At 34.8% G+C, this 21,830-nt stretch overlaps 3 protein-coding genes and 1 long non-coding RNA gene across 13 annotated transcripts; all 4 read left to right on the plus strand.

Annotated features, from left to right (window-relative positions):
* Positions 1 to 3,856, plus strand: LOC130746343 (28 kDa ribonucleoprotein, chloroplastic). Its single transcript, XM_057598942.1, has 4 exons — positions 1 to 457; positions 895 to 996; positions 1,089 to 1,406; positions 1,484 to 3,856. Exons 1-4 carry the CDS (start codon positions 62 to 64, stop codon positions 1,538 to 1,540), a joined length of 873 nt encoding a protein of 290 aa, XP_057454925.1. The 5' UTR covers positions 1 to 61; the 3' UTR covers positions 1,541 to 3,856.
* A 443-nt stretch (positions 3,857 to 4,299) lies between these two features.
* Positions 4,300 to 7,404, plus strand: LOC130746344 (uncharacterized). Of its 9 annotated transcripts, none has more exons than XR_009022100.1 (5): positions 4,303 to 4,607; positions 4,684 to 4,789; positions 4,898 to 5,064; positions 5,156 to 5,229; positions 5,514 to 7,403. It is a non-coding gene; the product is annotated as an uncharacterized LOC130746344 (long non-coding RNA). The 9 variants fall into 9 exon arrangements; XR_009022098.1 differs by having other exon boundaries at positions 4,304 to 4,607; positions 5,509 to 7,403; XR_009022099.1 differs by having other exon boundaries at positions 4,301 to 4,607; positions 4,898 to 5,229; positions 5,514 to 7,404.
* A 2,936-nt stretch (positions 7,405 to 10,340) lies between these two features.
* LOC130746345 (two-component response regulator-like APRR9) lies at positions 10,341 to 14,138 on the plus strand. Of its 2 annotated transcripts, none has more exons than XM_057598944.1 (8): positions 10,341 to 10,771; positions 10,852 to 11,013; positions 11,370 to 11,500; positions 11,615 to 11,728; positions 12,029 to 12,140; positions 12,241 to 12,655; positions 12,906 to 13,581; positions 13,711 to 14,138. In XM_057598944.1, the coding sequence occupies exons 1-8, from the start codon at positions 10,561 to 10,563 to the stop codon at positions 13,822 to 13,824; spliced, it is 1,935 nt and encodes a 644-aa protein (XP_057454927.1). In that variant the 5' UTR covers positions 10,341 to 10,560; the 3' UTR covers positions 13,825 to 14,138. The 2 variants fall into 2 exon arrangements, with proteins under 2 accessions (XP_057454927.1, XP_057454926.1); XM_057598943.1 differs by having other exon boundaries at positions 10,342 to 10,771; positions 11,972 to 12,140.
* Positions 13,711 to 15,250, plus strand: LOC130746346 (NDR1/HIN1-like protein 12). The gene is made up of 2 exons (XM_057598945.1): positions 13,711 to 13,847; positions 14,390 to 15,250. Exon 2 carries the CDS (start codon positions 14,432 to 14,434, stop codon positions 15,149 to 15,151), a length of 720 nt encoding a protein of 239 aa, XP_057454928.1. The 5' UTR covers positions 13,711 to 13,847; positions 14,390 to 14,431; the 3' UTR covers positions 15,152 to 15,250.
* The last annotated feature ends 6,580 nt before the right edge of the window (positions 15,251 to 21,830 follow it).

Here is a 21,830-nt window from a genome sequence, read left to right on the forward strand (position 1 = left end):
TTGGCATGACCCACTCAGCAGTGAGCTCTAAGCCAGTGACCCTCCCTCTCATTCTGGGCTCATGGCACTAGCTCTGCTACCTTCTTTCCCCTCTCCCTCTTCAGCTCTAACCTTCAACCACAAACCCCAACCACCACCTTCATCCAAACCCTTCGTTTCACATTTCAGACACCCAAACTGTGATCCCTGCTTATTCTCCACAACCACAATTCTACAACCTTCTACATGGAAACCTACCCTTTTTGTGGCGGCAGCGATTCCAGAAGCGGTTAACGGAGAAAAATCTCTCAACACTCAAAACGACGACGTTTTCAAGAATGAGGAGGAGGAGCAGCAACCACCGCAGAGGAGGCCCAGAGGACCCTGTGAAATCTATGTCTGCAATCTTCCCAGAAGCTGCAACGCTGCTCACCTACTTGATTTGTTCAAGCCTTATGGAACCATTATATCTGTTGAGGTTCATGCCTTTTTTTTTTTTTTCATTTTTTCATGTTTTTTATTGTTCCTTTGATTTTTCTTGTTAAAGTTATCATTTGGGGTTTCTTGAATTTCTATGTGTAACCCAAAGTTACAAGCTTTTATTAAAAAATTTGTCATAAGAGCAGGCTTGTTAATAGCGAGCTATAACGTAGCGCCCTAGGGGTTCACCGCTATTTGCTGCTATTGTCCGATATTTGCATCAATAGCACTTAAAATAGCGTTTTTTGGGCTTGCTGCTACACTACGCTATCCGCCATTAACGACCCTGCATAAAAGTTTATTTTAATTTTCAAGAGTTGCAGTCTGAATTCTGAATCAGCAATTCAGAAGTGAGTGATTCAAGTGAGTGTAGTTTGATATGATAATTGTTTGGAAGTATGGAATTGGAATGATCTATTGTATTTTAACTTGCAGGTTTCCAGAAATGCTGAGACTGGTGAAAGTAGGGGATGTGGTTATGTCATAATGGAATCCATAAACTCAGCAAAAAGTGCAATTGCTGCATTGGATGGATCAGTTAGTACTCTGAATTTGTCTCACTGTTTGTGTTGGATTCACTGTGCCATTGATTTTGATTTCTGATCTGAATTTCACTTTCATTTTTTTAGGATGTTGGGGGGCGCGAATTGCGGGTTAAATTTTCAGTTGAGATGAGTCTTGAAAGGACGGATGCCAATGCGAATGCGGGGGAAATGTACGCTTCTCCCAAGAGAACATTTTACTATGAAGCTCCTCATAAGTTGTATGTGGGCAATCTTGCTAGGGTTGTTAAACCTGAGCAGTTGAGAAATCATTTTATCAGATTTGGGAATGTGCTTAGTGTTAGAGTGTTGCATGATCGTAAACAAGGGAAAGCCCGGGTCTATGCGTTTCTCTCCTTTGAATCAGAGGCTGAACGTGATGCAGCAATGTCTCTTAATGGAACAGTAAATTCTGCTTCCACTTCTTCAGTAATGTTGTTTCATTTGTTTCTGTTTGTTACTTAGTTTGATCTTTCTTGCAGGAATTTTATGGCCGTACTATTGTAGTCAGAGAGGGCGCACAGAGGACTGAGCCTTAACCGGGATTTCAGTGCCTGCGTAAAGATGGCATCAATTTTGGTTTTTCACATGGAGGAAGATTGCAAGTGTATGTAGCTGAGAGTTAGAAACAGATTTGTGGAGCTTCCTTAACTAGGAAATGTAAGCTCAAAGAAGAAGGGGCCTTATAACTGTGGCAGTTGCATCAACATATGATTCATGCTCTTTTTTGGTTTTACATCAAATTGCAATGAGTAAGTGCATGTTTGGTTTTGCTTCTAGTGAGACGGAATCAATTCTACTTTCTGGATGCGACAAGAAGTAACTTTTCCTGTACTAACGTGATAGTTTAGTGATGTTCCAAACATGCAAAAATATGCTGTAGTAGTAGAATCAAATTAAGTTTTGAATTTAACACGGCCACTATTGCTGAGTATTGAAATTTAGAACATGATTAGCCATTTGCATGTTACAAGAGTAAAGCTTTAATATTTTTAAACAGATGCCATGTTAGTTGGTATGTATCATGTGAGTATGAGCTGGTTAAACTTATAATGATAGCTACGCCTTCAAGGCCATTGAAGTAGTTTTGCTGTGTACAACTTGAGGTCATTTTACGCCAGCATGTTTGGAAATTTTGACCAAAATTACAACAATTGTAAGTTGTAACTGCTAATTCTAACTAAAATTATGAATTATACTTAATCTACCCCGTAGTTCAAAATTTCAAGTGACATTATATCTAATTTCTCTCTTAGCAACATAAACCTATCACACTTTAATGGTTAAGTTAGGGCATCAGCCACTTGTTCTTCTATACTGCAGTAGACCAGCTCAATTTCCCCTTTATTCACTTAATTTCTCAAATAGTGAAAGATGATCTTTACATGGTTGGTCCTGTGAAATTGGATTCTTTCTGGAGTTTACTGCTGAAACATTATCTACACCCAACACCATAGGTTGCTCCACTCCGATGCCTCTACTCCAATAATGTTTTAAAGCCACATAAATTTTTTTTCCCAAGTATCCCACGACCGATAGTCATGAGATTAATCCCTAGAGACTCGAAGATCACATTAAGTGGGTAGATCTCTCCCAATAAATGCTACTGCACACTCACTGCCCAGTGATCGAACCCCTGAACTAAATGCTTTAAGACCTCAACTATCTACAAGTTATGCTACACATCGTTGATAAAGCCACGTAACTTTTAAGTGCACCTAATGATGCAACAAAATTGTTCTATCTTACATGATGTTAGAGCCACAACCAGTTGCTTCTCTGAACTCCATTAGAATGCAGTATTACACAATTGAAAAACATAACCACTCGTGCTCTTATTATCTTCTTTCATGTAATCATGTCCTCACCTATATGAGTCCATGAAACCATAAATTACAGAATATTTCCCCTTGAGGTTTTTTTTTTGTAAGCATTTCCCCTTGAGTTGGCTTATATCATTGGTGAATAATCTGCCGGTCCATTTCATTGAAGCATCAAGGTCCTCTCTCGGTTCATCAGGCCCACGAGCAGATCAGGTCAGATCATATTGATTGATATTTTCTTTTTAAAAATATAGTCCAATTATAAAAATACATTGACATAGAAATTTATCAACATTTCACATGAAAAAAACATTTTACTACTGGGAAATAGCAAAATAGATTTTCCCTATTCCATATTTATAATTGGGATACAAGTGGAGTTGCGTGTATACATAAAAAATATATGTTTGAAGTTCCATTTTCACTTCTTTATTTTGGACTATGTTTAATTAATTTTAAACTTAGTTTGGAGTATGTGCGACTAATCTAAAATAAAAGAAAAGGATTGTACATGTGGTTTTTTTATGGGGCAAATCTGTCTTGAAAGGTCTTTTCAACATATAACTTTTCATGTGTGACTCGAGACTATGAGGGGCTGGTGCTTGCATCGGTGGCTAGTTTTCCAATGATGGCTCCCTCCCAGGTTTTGGCAGAGTGTTGGCCCTTCGATGAGTGATGGGTTTGGCTTCTCAACTTGACTTTCAGCGTGTTTGATTTGAAATAGATTGTCTCCAGTTATTTTAGAGATGAAAAAAGCCTCATGATGACGATTCTTATATGGCTTCTATTGTTAAGGACTGCATTTTTCTTTATCGTTCTTTTGATTTTGTGACTCTTTTTTTTTTCGTCCAGGCAACACCGTTGCGGATTTTCTATCTAGGAGGGCCTCATCGTTCGCTAATTTGGGGTGGATGGAACAAGTTTCCCCACAAGTTGTTCCTTATGTAATTGCGGATGTTTTAGCCTCAGTGCTAGTCCAATTTTAATTGAATTGCAGGAATTTTCAAAAAAAAAACACATAACTTCTCATGAGTTATAACAAGTGTGCTCACTTTTATTAATGTTTATCTTTGAGTAAATCATCAGTTTTGTCTCATTAACTTTTTTTCTCACTAATGATTTCGTCCATAAAATAATAAAATAATCTAAAAAAACCTAAATATTCAAACGTCGAACATGATAGTCCCTGAGCTCGCTTTCGTTGGTGAGCTTAACATAAATGCTTATGTGGCAAGTTAAGTGTTGTGTGGCATGTGGAGTCCAAGTCCATGTAGGATTGCCAAGCCAACAGGCACTCCACACTTCCAAGACGCTAAATACATAAGTTTTTCATTTAATTATTTAATTATTTTTTTCATCTATCTATAATATATATAAAAGCAAAGTTTTGCAGCCTTAGGGGCAAAAAAGTCCTTCAGCAATTTATTCCAATATCTATGAGAGCTGGGTATGGATATTTTTGTAAAAAGTCATTTTATTTCACTCAGGTTTGATCTCAGCCGTTCATTCATATCAATTTCATTCCTTCTTTCATTCAATAGATTTATTAAATTAGTGAAATGCTTTTCAGTTTCAAAACTGTAAACAGACGCTTCCCCTTTCACCTTACCTTCTACCTTTTCTCCTTCTCTCAGCCGTTTCTAGGTTTCAAGTCGTTTAAAACCTTCTCTCAGACACACTGCTTTTCCGTGTTTGCCACTGATTTCAGCACCTCCTCGACACCCTCCCTCGCCCTTCCACCGCTGTCTGGAAAACCTTCATCATGGGCTTCATCTGCGACCAGGTGTGTATTTCATCTCTGGTGGTGTTGTGCTGTTAATTTAGAAAGAAATTATCTGATTTCGTTTGTGATATGGTAGGATTCAGGACTGATATCGTTTCCCTTTTTTTCCCTGATCGTGATGGAGAAGATTGTTGAGGTTTGGCAATCAGGTTAGAACTAGATTGCTGAGGTTTGGCAATCAGGTTAGAACTGTTTCTTCTCTTCACTAATTCGTATAGCTTTTGCTACAAACTCTCTCTGTGTTTCTTTTCCCTTCGTACACTGGAACTCATACTGCATTTCTTCTACAGGTTTGAACGATGATGTGTTCTGCTCTTTGTCAATTCATTTTCATTTTTCCGTTCAGAACCTATTTGATTAGGTCTTCAAGGGCTTCCTTCCGATGAGAACGACGATCTGCACCCAAAAGAGAGAGGGAGAGTGGGCGATAGAGCGACGGTGGCAACAGTCCACCAAGGTATTATCCCTTCTTTCTCTGGATCCCGACATGTCACCTCACTTTCTGAATTACGCTTTTATTTTTTCTTTGCATTTAATCATGCTTGCAGAGACTTCACATGTATCATTGGAAGTCCTACCATTCAGAATTAGATTTTATTTTGAATTACTCAATTGCATTGAGGTGAGGAGATTTAAAGTTTTCTTTTGGTATGAGTTTCCAATTATTCTACACATCTTATCTCTCATGTAAATGAAAAGAAATAAAGTGTTGTTTGTAAGGATAGATTGTATGCTTTATAATAGGGATTTCAAAATAATTTAGTTGTAGTAGTTTATTTCAGCTTACTTTCATGTATTTAAGCAGAAACACCTGAGAATAGGATGGAGTAACTTTAGGGATCAAAAGCTATTTTCAAAAGTTCAAATTGATTCCACAAAAATTAATTGTTTGCATTTGCAGACCAGGTTCCAAGTTGTTTTCCCAGCCTCCTTCCCCATAGGCATGCTAGCCATTTGCACATGTGCTTGGATTTTGTTTGTCTTTGAAAGGATGCTGCCATGGGAAGAAAAATCTCTTCCATTCCAGCATCGGGGTGGTAATGAGGATAATGGAGTTAAGTTAGTGAAACACATTTCTTTGTTGTGCTAAAAATGTATAACAATGAACAAGCATGGGGCAATTCTTATCTAATGCATGGAATCGACTTGGGAAACAAGAGTGCATATGAGCAAAACCAGGGACAACAGAGATTCAGTTTACATTCTCTAAGTAAAACCAGAGACACAACATAGATTCAGTTTGCATCTATCTATAAACTATATAAAGGAAGAGCTTTTCAGCCTAGAGGGTAAGTTTGTAATTCAATATCCTATTGCACTACAATTTAATTTCCTTTATGGGTATTTTGGTAAAGGTAAACATTATTTTCCAAAAGATGCAATCCCAGCCGTTCTTTTGATCTCTGTTGAGTTTTTGCTTGAAAAAACCCTTTGACTTTCATTCTTCACAATTGTATTCGTAACCGAGAAAATGTTTTGAGCTCTCAACACCTGCAGAACGTTTTGAGTCTCCCCATCTGCTTATCATCTTGGTTAAATAGGACTGGCTTCGTCGATTTCTCTTTCACCCTGTTTCCCCTAATTTTTTTGTCGTTCCTTCACAGGTGATCACTTTCCATTTTTGTTGTTTCATCATTTTACATTTTCAATGTTTGAGCTCTCTTAATTTGATTATTTTGCATATATATAATCAAAACGTTGACTATGTGTATGATGCCTTCTAACAGTTTTGTTTGTACCCAAAAATGCTCCAATGTTCAATTTCTTATGGCATGTTTCAGTTTTCCTCAATGCCACAGAATAGCAGGAAGATGGTGCCCCGACGACCACAATTTCAGCTGCTTTAGCGGCTGCGTGACTGGTGCACTAACCTGGGATGCTACACAGCAATTAGGAGCATTCAATTTCTTATGCTTTCTTTTCTTCTCTTTGTTACCCAAGATTTACATGTTTAGCCAGATGAAGAATTTGTAAAACCTTTTGTTCATGTATTGTTATGTAGGAGGTTTGCTGCACAAATCACCATCTCAAATGAAATTGCGCTGAGGTACATCCTCTTTCTCTTTCTCATTTGGTGAAATTGAGGTACATATCCTTTACTATTAGACTAAAATATTGAGCAGCCATATTTTTAATATATAACCAAGAAAGGATATGGAGATTATTCCATGTCCATATGTTATGATTATAGTGCCACTATCTTAGGAGAAAACTGAAACGCTGCATAGTGATTCAGATCATATGGTATTAGTTTATGTATCTGTTCTCTTTTTTTTTTTTTCCTGATATCTATTTTAATGTTTTATTTGTGATCATGATCCTTTTGAAGCAGTTGAATACATTGAGGATCTTCATTCTTTGTATTGGAAACTGGAGGTATCTGATTGTTATAATTTACTTCAATTGGGAAATTGATAAAAGTTTCAGGAGGGCATTGACTTCAAATGTGGGGGTAGTTTCACCAAATGAACGAGATTTAAGGAAAGGACATGGGGAGTGACACATATTGTTGCTATCTCTTAAATTTTCTTGGTCTAATGAATCTTTGTTAGTCGAACTGAGCTTATTTTCTCAAGCCTTAAGAGCAAGTTTTCTAAATCTGATGCTTATTAGATGTTTTTCCTTTGTTGACTACCCTTGCTTTTATATCCTAATTTTAACAGATACATTTATTTCATTTGTTATAAAAATTGATGTGTCTTGCTTGCGGAAATGAACTAATATAACACAGGAGAGTTCTTATTGCTTACTGATTAGAATGTGAAGATAAATTTAATAATATAGAAGTTATATTATGTCTTCAGGTTATTTCAGAGGAAAATCAACGCGCTATTGTAGTTAACTGGTGGTACTAATTTACAACACATAAGATGGATGAGAGCTGAGGTGCACTGACACTAATTTAGAGCACTGAAAAATACCTTATCTTTTGATAGCTTTTTTCGCTTTGTTGCTATGAAAATTTGAATATGATTAGTTGTAGTGCTTACCTGCTTGCTCACAATCAAAGTGTTTAATTGGGTTTTGTGATTGAATATGTTTTGGCCTTGAAGTGAGATGAGTTTTTCATATTCATAAGAATTGGGATGTGTGATGGTTTAAATGTTACATTTTCTCCTTTTTATGGTCGTGTAAAGCTGGGGATGGGGAGTGAGGAGTTGTATGGTAACATTGTGTCTCTGTATATTTATTTTTGTAGCAAACAGATGATATGAATGTATCTTAAAATGCTAGCATTTATTTGAGTGATTCAATGTTTCCGTTATCATGTACTCCTCCGTTTCAATGTAAGTGTCCACTTAGGAAAGATGCACACATATTAAGGAATGCAATTAATTTTGTTAACTTTTTAAAACATAATAATTGTTTTTCTATTTTACCCTTTAAAGTGTACTATAACTATTATCTCTCCTCATTTATTCTTCTTATGGGGCATTATATGGAAAAACATCAATCAATGGTTGATTGGAATTTTAAGTAGACAGCTCTTATGAAACACATATATTCTCTCTAAATGGACAGTTATTTTGAAACGGAGGGAGTACTATTGTAACTAAGTTGTTTATGAAAAGCCAAATCTTATTTACATAGGATATAATTTTTTGATCATAGGATTTTCAAATGTGTAAAAATGCATCTCTCTTAAAGAGGAAAATTAAATACACTTTAAGTCAATTAATGTGAGAATTTGGTCTGATCAAGGTATCTCCACAGCCGATAAAGGTATCCCCACAGCCGACAGTCGTGAGACTAACCCCTCGCCCCACAGTCAGCGCACTAAGTGGTAGGGGGCTGGCCAATGAGTTTTCTCTATTCGCAAGAGTTGGGATTCGAAGTTCAAACCATTAATGTGAGAATTTAAAGGATTGGTATTATGATAATGAAAAAAACTAAATTTAATTAAAAGGATTGCTTCCTTCTAATAATAAATTCATGGAAACATAACACACACATTCATGACCATAATGACAGTTAAAAAATCTCTCTTCCTTAATTAATAGAAAAAAAACCTTTGGGTGCTGTCAACTAATTTTGTTTTTGTTTTTTTGAAAAGAACTAATTTTGTTACATGTGGTTAATTTGTGTTCATTGAAAAAATTAGTGAATAATATCAATTAGGAATACCAAAAAAATTTATACTGTCGGTGCATGATAAACTCTTTTATAATTTATAAACCACACAACACATTCATGCACATAATGACAACATAAAATTAAATTGTCTTCCATAAAAATAAATTAATGGAAAAAATCTTTGCACTACCATTATTTCAATTACATGTGATTAATATGTGTTTATTAAAAAATTAGTGGTTAATATGCGATTAATATTAGTTAGGAATTCCAACAAACATAATTAATTAGTTATGATTTATAAAATATATAAATCCGAAAAAATGAAAGTTGATTTTTTTTAAAGTAAATTTTTATTTTAATGCTGGAAATTTATTATTGTTGACTTCCAAATTAAAAAAGTATTTCTAAATGTTTAAATAAAAAGCATGAAGCGTAAAATGATTGTGCTGACATAATTCAAATTGATAAAAAAATTTGTTCAAAATGACTTACAAAATATAAAATTTATAAATAGAAAAAAATTAAATAATGCAGCATTTAGTAAAATAGGGGTAAAAACCACAAATAAATAAAATTATTGTGCTTTTACATATTTTTTGATACATCGGAACATTAACAAGAAAGAAAACAAAACTAACCATAATAGAAAGTCCCTCAGAAGAAGAACTTCAAGCTCAGGAGATGGAACTTGAACTAAAGTACAGGCAGATGTAGTAAGAGTATAAATTCACACAATAAACTTAAATGAAAATCCTCCCGTGCATCGCACGGGTCAAAGTACTAATTAATCAAGACAAAAATAATATTAATCTATCATTTAAAACAATAAGTAAAAAGATAAAAACAAAACAACAACACAAAAAGAACAAAAACAAACATTTAATAAAAACAACAGATTTAACAAACAAAAAAAAACCACAAAACCCAAAAGTGAATATCCCCGTGCATCGCACGGGTAAAAAGTACTAGTGTAGTATATAGGAGGATACAATAGGAGAATAAATCATTACTCTTTTTTAACACAATTTCCTAGTTCTAGGAATAAAATGGTTTGAGAGTATAACTTTTGTGTACAAAATTGATCCTTTAGTCATTTAACAATACATTTATATTCTTTAATAATACATTTATATTCATTTTTGGAAACAGTTTTGTTTACACTTCCTTTTTCATCCCATTTTCTTTCGTGATTACACTACTCATTACATTTTTAACTTTTCTTTCTTCTCGAGGGTGAAGTTTGATTAATATTTTTAAATTATATTTTGTTCATCTCTCTTTTTCACCCCACCTTAGAAAAATATGAAGAGAAAATAGAAATATGAACAATAAAATATGTGATGGAGAGATCTAAGTAGAATTATTCTTTAGTGGGAAAAAGTTGTAGTTTGAGGGTGAATGGATCTTATTGCACCTTTGGATAATGTGTCACCTATGGATAAGCAAAACAACCCCTTAGATAATCTAAATAAAATTTGAAACACTCCACGTGTGACTCTCCTCACCACATGATTAAACCCATAGTCAAATGGGATGTGACCTTGTTCAGAAAAATATCTGCTTCAGAGAGCTTCAAGACAAACACGTGTCCACTTAACATCCAAAACTTAATATTAAAAAAACCAATGGCCCAAATTCAGCCACGTCACCCTCCAGTAACAAGCCCGCTATTGATTCATCGAAGAAGAATCGAAGATATTTTCAGCGATTTTCGTTCGCGCTCAACTGAGAGTAGTTAATCACTTAATCTGAACTCAAATCGCGGTTTCCAATAATCGATTCCTGCGAATTCAACCAATCTTCACCGAATTTTCCTCTTCTTCGAAACCGTTAGGGTTCTTCGTTTCTCGCTGTGTGGAATGTAGCTTGTTCAACAATGGATGAAGTAGCAGCGAATTTGAACAGAACCATGGAGCAGCAGCAGAAGAATGACGACGGCAACGGTGGTGGGGGTGGTGGTCGTTCTGCTGAGGTGGTTAGGTGTGACACGTTTCTACCACAAGTGGAGCTCACAATCCTCCTCGTCGAACCCGATCATTCAACTCGCCATATCATTTCCGCACTTCTCAGAAAATGCAGTTACAGAGGTAGAGGTTCTTCTTCGATCTATCAGGTTACGGTGGTGGTGGTGGTGATTGTTCTTATTGGTAATTTTTCTTTCTTGCAGTTGTTACGGTTTCTAACGGATTAAAGGCATGGGAAGCGTTGAAGAGTAAGGGACCTGAGATAGATCTCATATTGACAGAATTGGAGTTGCCAGAAATATCTGGATTTGCTCTACTTTCTATGATCATGGAGCATGATGTGTGCAAAAACATTCCTGTGATAAGTATGTTGATTTGTTCTCTGTGTGTTCTTAATTTTAATGAATGCTTGTTATATATGTGTTAGAAATAATAATATAGAACAGTTCATGTGATCCTTACTTAGTAGCTTAAGCTTTTGGAATAATTGATTGCTTAATACGGTATCAGAGCCTCTATGACCAAGCGGTCATCCAGAGTAGGTGGGTTTGTGCATACTCCACGCTTCAAGCCTAAATGAGCTCTTGCGTGAGGGAGCGTGTTAAAAATAATAATATAAAATCATTTATGTGACCCTTACCCAACAACTTAAGCTTTTGGGATAATTGGTTATTTGACAATATGACTAATAGGATCAGGTTTATTCTCATGGGCTGTGCAGTGATGTCTTCTCAGGATTCAGTTAGCATGGTGTTGAAATGCATGTTAAAAGGTGCAGCTGATTTTCTTATCAAACCAGTTAGGAAAAATGAGCTTACCAATTTGTGGCAGCATGTATGGAGAAGAAAGGCTGTATGTCATGCTTTTGCATTTGTATTTTCTTCTTCTTTTGTTGTGGCTTACTAATTTAGCATATATTAACTTGACCTTTTTTTTTTCTTCCTCCATTATATGTTATTTATACAGGTTAGCAGCGTTCCTCAAAATACAGCATTTCCGCAGGCGTGCAATCAATCGGGTGGCACTGTGAATTCCTCAAAGAAAAATAGTGAATGCAGTGAGAAATTGAGTGAGGGTAAAGTAAGTTCCTCGGACCCAATTTTTATATGTCATTTGTTATGCACTTCTATATGTTTGATGTGTGGTGTTCAACTTTTAATTTAGCCGATTTGTTTCTGAAATTCTATTTATGCTTAGGCAACCTAAATTTCACAAATGCATCTGCAAAATAGCTTAGCTTAAGGATAATTTACTTTCTAGATATGGTTGGCTTGATGAGATTTCAAATAGAAGAAACTAGAAGTTTTGCCAACTCTTGTGCAGAGCACATGTACATCAACATTTGTGGAAGCTGAAAGTGCAGGAATGGAAAATATGCAGGATCCGTCTCAGTTGAATATATCTTCAAAATCGAGCAACGTTGATGTGGAGAAGCATGAAAAGTTTACCAAATTTGAAAGGGAGTCAACTAAGCATGATGATGAAACAGAAGGTACTTAGTTTCTCTCATTGACTATGTTGGTTAGAAACTTAGAGTAATTATAATTTTGTTAGTTATTGACATGTGTAATCTCTAAACACATTTACTGCAGAAAAATCAGTTATGTTTGCATCAGAGACTGCAAGGTGCAACAGAACTTCTAAATCGACATATTTAAAGCTAGAGCAAGATGATGATTCTGCTGAATTTGAAAACCAGGATAAAATTTTCAGAGATGAGTTAAGCAAAGACAATCCTAATATTGACACCGAGATACATGGGTGGAGTCATGAGCTGGTAGAGCCTTCTAGAGGAGATATTAACTTTATTGCCACAGTTGAAAATCCTCCAAAGCACAAAAGTGAAAACTGTTGTCTTGATGGTGGTAACATGACCAAGTTTGATTCTGATACACAATTGAAGCTTTCTTTAAGAAGAGATTTTCCCGACAGCTCATGTGAAAAACAAAGTGAAGCAACTGGAGAATGGCAAAGATTAAACCATTCAAATGCTTCTGCCTTTTCTCGGTGAGGTCACTATTTTCTTGGGACTTCTTAAGAACTTAACTAATATGAAAACATGAAAACCTGGCATCATATAATATCTTTTGTGTAAAACTGTACCGTGTTGAACTTTCATTCTTGGGTGATGAGAAATCAGTATACCATCTTTCATTCAGTTGTATTTTTTCTGTTGACATTCAGAAATTGTTGTGAAATTATTCTAAGTTGTGACTATACAGCTTTTCTAACTATGTGTGGCAAATTTTATATGCAGGTATAATGGCAGTAAGTTGTTGCAGTCTCCTTTTTCAACACCACTGGTTACATCTGCCAAAGTAAATGCAAATTGTGATTCTCATAAGTCTTATAAATTAGCTGCAATTACTGCTGATAATAGTTGTTTGAATGGTGGCTCAAATCAAAGTCAAGAGAATATGATCACTAATGTCTATAATTCTGTGTTCCATGCACAATCTGCTGTTCATCCCATATGGAAACCGAAACCAGTTTGCCAAAAGGAAAGTTCTCCCTTTCCCTCAAGTATCTCTTCCCAATCCAATCAAAGTCACAACTCAAGCCAAAATAATTACTGTCCAGATGATGCTAACTTCACTTCTCTTAATCAAAATGTACATGATGAAATTAACATGGATCATACAAGACATGATTTTCCTGCAATGAGTCAGTGTGCTAATGATTTATGCCCAGATACGGCAAATCATATAAACAGTAGTACATATGGAAGTGGAGATGATGGAAATTCTACTTCAGCTGTAGTATCTAAGAACAACCCTGAAAGTTTTAGTGATGGTGGTTCTGAAAGTTTTAGTAATGGTGGTTGCTATACTCATGGTGGATTTAGATTGATTGATGCTCATCGCTCCAGTCATAGAGAAGCAGCTCTTACAAAGTATCTACTGAAGCGGAAAGAGAGATGTTATGTGAAAAAGGTACTATGGCCATTGCTGTGCTATATTTGAAAATATTTCTAGTAAATATATATATCTATGGTTTAGTTACTATGGAATTGCCTCTGGCATGTTTTCCTGTAGATCATATTGCTCTAATATTTTGTACAGGTTCGATATCAAAGTCGGAAAAAATTTGCAGAGCAGCGCCCTCGGGTAAAGGGACAATTTGTATGCCAAGTATCTGATGATAATCCGGCCACTGATGCTGGTGGTGATTCATGAAACTTGTTCTTTCTAAATTAGTAGTAAGTAATAGCTGACTTTAGCATTGATTCGCATTAATATTGATTAGATGTAGGGTGGAGTGTGTATGGGGTGGTATCTGTTTTTCTTTAGGCATTAGTTAATGTCACTAAGGAGATAGAAGAGTAGTGTAAACATTCCAATGTTTATCTGTCTTTTTATTTTCAAATGCCAGCTTGTAAATTTAGGATTGTAATTATGTAGTGGAATACTTGTGAAGTTTTGGTTTTACCCATGTATATGCTATATTTATTAATTATGTTGAATATTAATATTCTCTTGCTGATTCGTTAGTAGAAGTAAAGAAAAGAAGCTTCACTAAAGAGAAAGCAAGGCACAAAACAGAAAAAGTAAAGCATGTAGCATAATGTACAGTAATAAGATCAATGATCAACCCTTGAGATCTAAACTAGAACAAGAGTGGGGCGCTTATACTTTGATTCCAAGCAACCCAATTCCAAACCTCCCTGCTCCATCTCCAGTTCTATTTATGGATTTTCCTTTCACTTTTTCACTTGTTCACCACCACTCTTTCTTGTTCCAGATTGCCCTAACAAAAGCCAAGTTTCATACACACTAAACACAAATGGCAGAAGTGCAGGTACAACACCACCAAGAAGACCCAACCCTGCACCCCCAAGTCCAATATCAACATTTCCCTGGAAAAATGACCCCACAACAAGGCTACATGGACAACAAAGGCATGCCTTGGCGAAACAGAGTACCCAATGCTCCCAAACGTCAACACTGCATAGGCATCACCCTCTTCTTTCTCTTACTCGGCATCATAATCCTCATTGTCTGGCTTGCCTACAAACCCTCCAAACCCCACTTCAAAGTAGCCAGCGCCACCATCTTCGGCCTCAACACAACTTCTCCGCCATTCATGTCCATCTCCATGCAGTTCACTGTCTTCATCAGGAACCCGAACAAGCGCGTCTCCTTCTACATCGATAGGCTCTCTGCCTTCGTGTCCTACCGGAACCAACCCATCACCCCACATATTATGCTGCCGCCGCTCTACCTGGAGAAGCACAGTGCCGTGTCACTGTCGCCGGAGATTGGAGGCGTGCCGGTGCCGGTGCCGGTTTCGCCGGATGTGTCGAATGGGTTGGTGATGGATGAGACGTATGGAGCAGTGGGAGTGAAACTGGAGTTTCTTGGCAGGTTGAGGTGGAAGACTGGTGACATAAAATCTGCACATTATTGGTTGTATGTTAAGTGTGATCTGTTGTTGGGCTTGAAGAAAGGTGTTGTGGGTCAAGTTCCTATTCTTGGTTCTCCAGTTTGTGAGGTGGATACATGAAGCTAGCTAGCTGCTGCTGTATCTGAAGTAGTAACAAAGTACTGTGTGCACCTTACCGTCTTACATTTTAATGTTTTATTTTTTCTCTGAAACCAGTAATTAACATCTTGCGAACAATTTTTCTGTAATACAGTGCTTATGTTACGGTTGAAATGAAAGTTAAAACACATTTAGTTAATCCAAGAGCCAAAACTACATTTTTTGCATGAGTAATTTGGATCTTGGATTCATGTACACAATTCAGCCACAGGGGAATCAAAGTTCATGACTTCATGCAGCAAAGGAAGCGCTGGTTGTCTCTATCTTACTTAAAGTGCATTGCTTTTGTAAAGCAAGAGGGAAGCTAATTACCATTTGCCTTTTAGCGCTTGTCTTTACTTCATGAAAAGGAAAGAGATCATTATGATTCAATTTGAACATTTTAGTTCAAAAAAATCTTGAACATGTTTACTAGAAAAGGAAGAAATATGGGTAATTCATTATCATCTCATGGTTACAATTTACAAAGCATAATCAGTAAAAGGAAAGTTATATATTCACACCTCAATTCATCCCACAGCCACTTTGGCAGCTCTAGTAATTCTAAAATTCAAAATTTAGTTCCTGCAACCAACAACAGTATCTTCAGAAGTTGTTGTATACGGAGCGTTGAAAGAGATGGTGCCATTTATGGGGATATTACCTTATTGTAGCAACCATTGGTGGAGCCTCTACTTTCACCACCCGATCTTGAATTGTCTGTTACATATACTTATTAATGATTCTTTTGTTATAGTTTCAGGTTAACATGTTGTCAATGAGATCCCACCCAAACCACCTAACTAGCATATTTTGTTGAGATTCGAGGACCACTTATTTTTTGTTCTTTCATTAATTGGGAAAAAGATTCTTCTAGAACCACTATACATGTTGATGTCAATTGTTGTGTCACTCCAAATTATTAGTATCCTGCTGATGCAAAGCCTCCACCAGATTTAGGAGATAGGAGATCATGTGAAGGTTGCATATCTCCCAGTCCTTTTATACATTAATTTGCTTACAACCATTCTTTTTTAAGACCATTTCATTTTAGTAGCTTTTGGGGTTATATAGCCACCATAAATCCAAACATATGCGCTATAAAAGTAACTATTCAAATAAAATATGAAAACATAAACCCGTGGTTGATGGAAAAATCAATTATTAATGTTCAAATAAAATGGTTGTCTAAATCGTTCCAAGTAACGAGATAAAATCATCATAGTTTTATGTGATCTAATAATATTTTAACATATATTATCAGCTAGAGTTTCTTAAGACATATGTAAACTATTATTGAACCACCACAACTAGATGATTTTACCACATGTGTACTTAGTGATTTAGACAATTCTCCAAATAAAATACAGTAAGTAAAATAAATTATAAGGTGTTGTATTATGATTTATGAAATAATAAGTAACTCAAATGACTCAGTAAAATTATTTCAATCATTTAGTATTATGAGTGATTTATCAATGACGCTAAAAAAAAGAGTAATTTATCAATAAATATTTATTATTCTTTTTTTATAAACATTTGTTTCCCGGTCATCTTTTGGATGCCGTCAGATTCGGAATTTAGTTATAGTTAAGGCTCTTCATCTCTCCCCTAGAGTGTATTGTGTGGGGATCGAACCCGAGAGATATTCTCACACACTCAGTCTGCGTTGCCAGCTGAGTTACCCCTCTTAAATATTTATTATTCCTTTTATTTCTTTATTTAAGTGTTATTTTGAATTACTCACAAATATTAAAAGAATAGTTATATGTGGGGTGATGGGTTGGTTCCGGTAGGACCTGCATAGAGTCTCTCATCCAAAAGTTTGGAGTTTAGTCCACAACATGCAGGTATATATATTACAAATCTAATCTCTAGTATGATAAGTTATTCATATTTTATTTCTGAAAATATTTCAATCTTTTATATTTAATTAAAAAGATAAGATAAAATTGATAACTAATATTTTTTAAAATAAAATTATTTTTTATAAAATTATACCACGGGAAGAGATATTTTTCAAAATTTCATCTTAATTATTGAAAATTGGTAATGAAAGTAGGAGACATTAAATTTGGTCTTCAAATTTTGCCCCAGACTAAATTGAGTCTGGTGCTTGCCTTGGATCAATGTTGTTGTGCGAGTCGTATTTAGTTTTTTTCTTCATTGTTTTTAGCTTTCATCTATTCAACAAAAACAAATTCATGAAAAATCATCAGGCTTTACCAAAAATAAAATATATACTAGTGCAATAACCCGTGCGTTGCACGGAATTTTATGATAGAATTTTTTTTATAAATAAATTTGTTTTCATATATATAATTTAAATTATAAATAAGTCAATTGTGTATAAGTCAACCGTATAATAATATATGAGGAGAAAAATGAAATAAATAAATGAAATTGTGTTGTATATATCAAACAATTTTAAAAACTTCCTTAAACACTACATTAACAGTACCGGTATGTTGTTTTCCCGACTCATTCGGTTAGGGATGATAATTTTCACCTGCATGTGGGGATCCTGTGGGATTGCCCCGTTTGGGGACCCGATCTTGGAGAATTTTTTTTCTCGTGAGGGTGGGGTGTGAACGAAATCCCCCCGAGACAAATTTGGGGATGGGGGTGGGGATCACCCTCCCCGCCCCATGTGCATAGGTAAAAATTCAAAAATACCCTTAATAATAAAGTCAAGTAGCTAATAAAAAAATAAAAAGGATCATAAACGTAGCCGATTAGGTACTTCAAAATTTCAGTTTGAAAAACATATTTTTAATGAAGATAAAAATGTTATTGAGGTAAAAAAATATGTGGTTTCTATATTTAAACATTTGTGGTCCAGGTATAAATTTATGTATTTTTTATTTTATTTCTAATGATATATTGGTGATCCCTATGGGGATCCGTGGGACCTATGGGGAGGTGGGGTTCACCCCGCCACGGGGATAGAGACTAAGGTTGGGGACAGAGAAGGGATGCGGGGATGGGGAGTGGAGAGGCACTCCATGTCCCCACCCCGCGCGGGTGCCATCTTTGCATCCATTATACAAAGTTTAAGACCCTTTCTTGAGCGTATTGTAGAGAGAGGTACATATAACTGACCATGAGTGAAGACGAGCCTCAAAAGGAAGAGTCCAACCTGAGATAGTGTTTGTCCTTGCTTTTATTTATGGTCATCGTGAAGCATATTGCAATTGAAAACTGTCTTCTTCTAAATTTAATTGGAAATTTGGAATTAGAATGGATTTGGTTCTTTCTTGAAATGTGTACTTTGTCATTAGCATTTGTTCCCGTGATAACAGTTGCACCAATAGCACGTTCACCAAGTTCATCCACAATTAACCTGGTTCCATTGGGTAAACCTACTGCTCGGTCTATATTTCTCAAAAGCATGATTGCAGTACCTACTTTCAATAATAGTTTGTGGTTAGGGATTTCTGAACTTTTTGTGTCGTTCAAAAATTCTATAGTAACCCACTCACCCCGGATTTCAGAATCCTCATCAGATCGCAAGGTAGAGTCGGAGCTCGGATATTCATGTTATGGTGCAGCTACCATGCCAAGCATGTAAGTGTTTATCATTTCAACTACCTCCAGTTTAGCGGCGAATATTGCTCTATCTTAAAAGGATTGCGGGTCTTTTATTTTGTGTGATCAATTCCATTAATGGGTCGGGACTAATTGGGATGAGCAGATCTGGCGAGATTTGAACATCATACTTTCATGCTCTGGAATCAGAATGATCGTCATTTCCAATTTTAAGAATCCAATATGCAAACTCCTGGATTTCTTTTGCTTCATCAACCGTCTCAGCTGCGGTTAGACGCATGTTCTTAGATAGTTTCATAACTTTAAAATGCTTCCACAATGATGAAGAGTTTACAGTAGCTTCCACAACTTCCTGTTTGCTTCCTCTAGTTATTACAGGTAGTATTTGTCTAAAATCACCTCCAAGTATTACTATTTTTCCTCCAAAAGGTTTATGTACGTTGTCTTCATTTTTCAACCTCGTTAAATCTCGGAGTGTAACGTCATAGAGTTTCGAAACAAAACTTTTTCAACATTGGAGCTTTATCCCATATAATAAGGCTTATTTCAAGCAGAAGCTTTGCTCGTAGACTTCTCTGCTTTATATTACATATTGAGGTCTCTGTAACATCTAATAGAATGCAAAATTTAGAATGAGTTGTTCTGCCTCCTGGCAAGAGTAATGATGCTATGCCGCTGGAAGCAACATTAAAAACAATTAGTCCTCTAGATCTAAGTGACGCAAATAAAGTGTTCCAAACAAAAGTCTTTTCGGTTCCACCATAGCCATATAAAAAGTAGAAGCTTCCTGCGTTTGAAAACACTGATGTGACAACCTTATCATATACATATTTTTGCTCAGGTGTAAGCATACTAAGCAACTCTTCATATTGTACATTTAATGCATCTTTGTCATAGTTTAGTTCATCGACAATAAATCTATTATCAAATTGCAGGACTTCATCATATTCTGGAGATGGCAAAGATGGGTAATCATTTAATGACCTACCATTTCTTTGGAGCAACTTCTCAATTTCAATGATACATAATTTTTTCAAATCAGCATGTGCGATTCGTAGTCCAAAAGTCGAGAAGGAAGATTAACTAATGTTTTTCAACTGTATCAAATATAACTAATAATGTTCACACATTTTGCATAATTATCATGCGCAACGTGATTTTCTAAATTTTTGAATTTCATTTAAATTAAATCTCAAGAAATAATCATATTATTATAGCAACATTTCAAATCTTAATAATATAACTTGAAAACCTACATACCTGGATCATGAAATATTTTTATTTTATGGTGTAGAATGCCTTCTAATAAGAGAAGTCAACATGCATCTCAAACATCATTAGGTTTAGAGATTGAATTCATCATTAATATTCTTACAACTGTAGTAAATAACATACCCGTTATCAATTTCAATTATAAATGGTAAAAAATTTAGTTAGGGTTTGGGTCTAAAATAAAAATATTTTTTAATTTGTATAAAATTCGAAAAATTCAAATTAAAAAAATCAATTATGCACAATAATTTTTTTATCTATTTAGTAAATAATTTTTTATTCCCGATATTGGTTTAAAATTCACATCTAATTACAAAAATATTGATTTTCAAAATAAATATGAATTTTCTCAAACAAACCTTAGCATTCATGAGGAGCATTTCGATAAAGTCAGGTTGATCAGACTGCTTTGCTTTAGAGACCCTCCATAGTCGTAGTAATTTAACAACTATCTTTCAAGCTTTTGATTCTGGAGATAGATTCGAATATTGAATTCATAGTGTGTTATCTCTGAAGTCACTAATGTGAATGAAAAAGATAATATTTTTCTCTAAATAAACACGATATCAATGGTTATGTTTATATTTAACCGTGATTGACATGTATAGTTACTAACAATTTTCGTTAAATTTAAAAAGGAATGATAATATACCCATCAGACTTTTACTTCACCAATTGGAAAAAAAATGGTATCAATTATGAGCATTTAATCAATGAGAATATTACTTACATCAAGTCATCCAACAATTGGAATAAAACACGATATCTTGTTTGACATTTTATATGTGTCATTTATGTAGCAATGAGAGGGTGGGAGGGGTAGCTCACTTGGTTGAGCTAAGGGTAGAAATAGGTGTTGGAGATGGAGGTCTAGGGTTCGAATCCTGAGGAGGAGCATTTGTAATTAAAAACAAATAACCACTAACATTTACCTATAAAATTGTAATCAAATTCATACATTTGGAAAATTATTGTAACAACAAATAGGATAAAAACATGTGGCATTTGATTTAGGTTACAATATGACTCACTTTGAATTCAAGATTGAATGAGAAAATTTTGAATTCAAAACTGAATTTGAATTGGAGGTCATAGATATATCCTAATTCGTAGATCAATTATTGATTCTTGATTATGAATTGCATAGAAACGTATCAGCATATTCCTTCAAATGAAGATGAATCTTTTGAGTTAATTTATTGATTGTGCTCAATTAATTTTGTCAAAATTTCCATTTATAAACATTAAAAATAAATGTAAAATGATGATTCACGCTCAAATTTAGTGTTGAAAACGTATTGCATAAACATGTGGTATTTAATGATTTATTTATTGGTTTATTGACTCATTAATTTGGACCAATGAAAACTAACTAATGTGGACCAATAAGATTAGGACATTTGGAAATTCAATAGTAACAACCAATGAAATGAAAACATGTGAAAATTAAATAACAATGTGGTCCACTTTGGTGGATGAGCTTTATATATTATTAAAAACAGACTTGATTTGGTTCTTATTTTCATTTTTTTACTTTACCTTTTTACAAAAATAGTAAAAATAATAGTTTTTTTGAGAAAGTGAAGATAATAGTTGTTGTTATTATTTCTTATTAAAACAATTTTAAAAATAAAAAATTAAATTAAATTGATAATTTAAAAAAAAAATTGGTACATCACAAAGATAAATTGTATCATATATGGATTAATCTCTGGATCTCCCTCACTCAACTCACACGTCTCTTAGCTCTCACTACTTAAATTATCATTTATGGAGTAATAATTTATAATTAAACTCGAAAGTTAAAAAAAATCACGAAATTTTTTAACTACCTTAACTT

This window comes from Lotus japonicus, chromosome 3 (genome assembly GCF_012489685.1).
Source record: "Lotus japonicus ecotype B-129 chromosome 3, LjGifu_v1.2".
In the NCBI taxonomy this organism is placed as follows: domain Eukaryota; kingdom Viridiplantae; phylum Streptophyta; class Magnoliopsida; order Fabales; family Fabaceae; genus Lotus; species Lotus japonicus.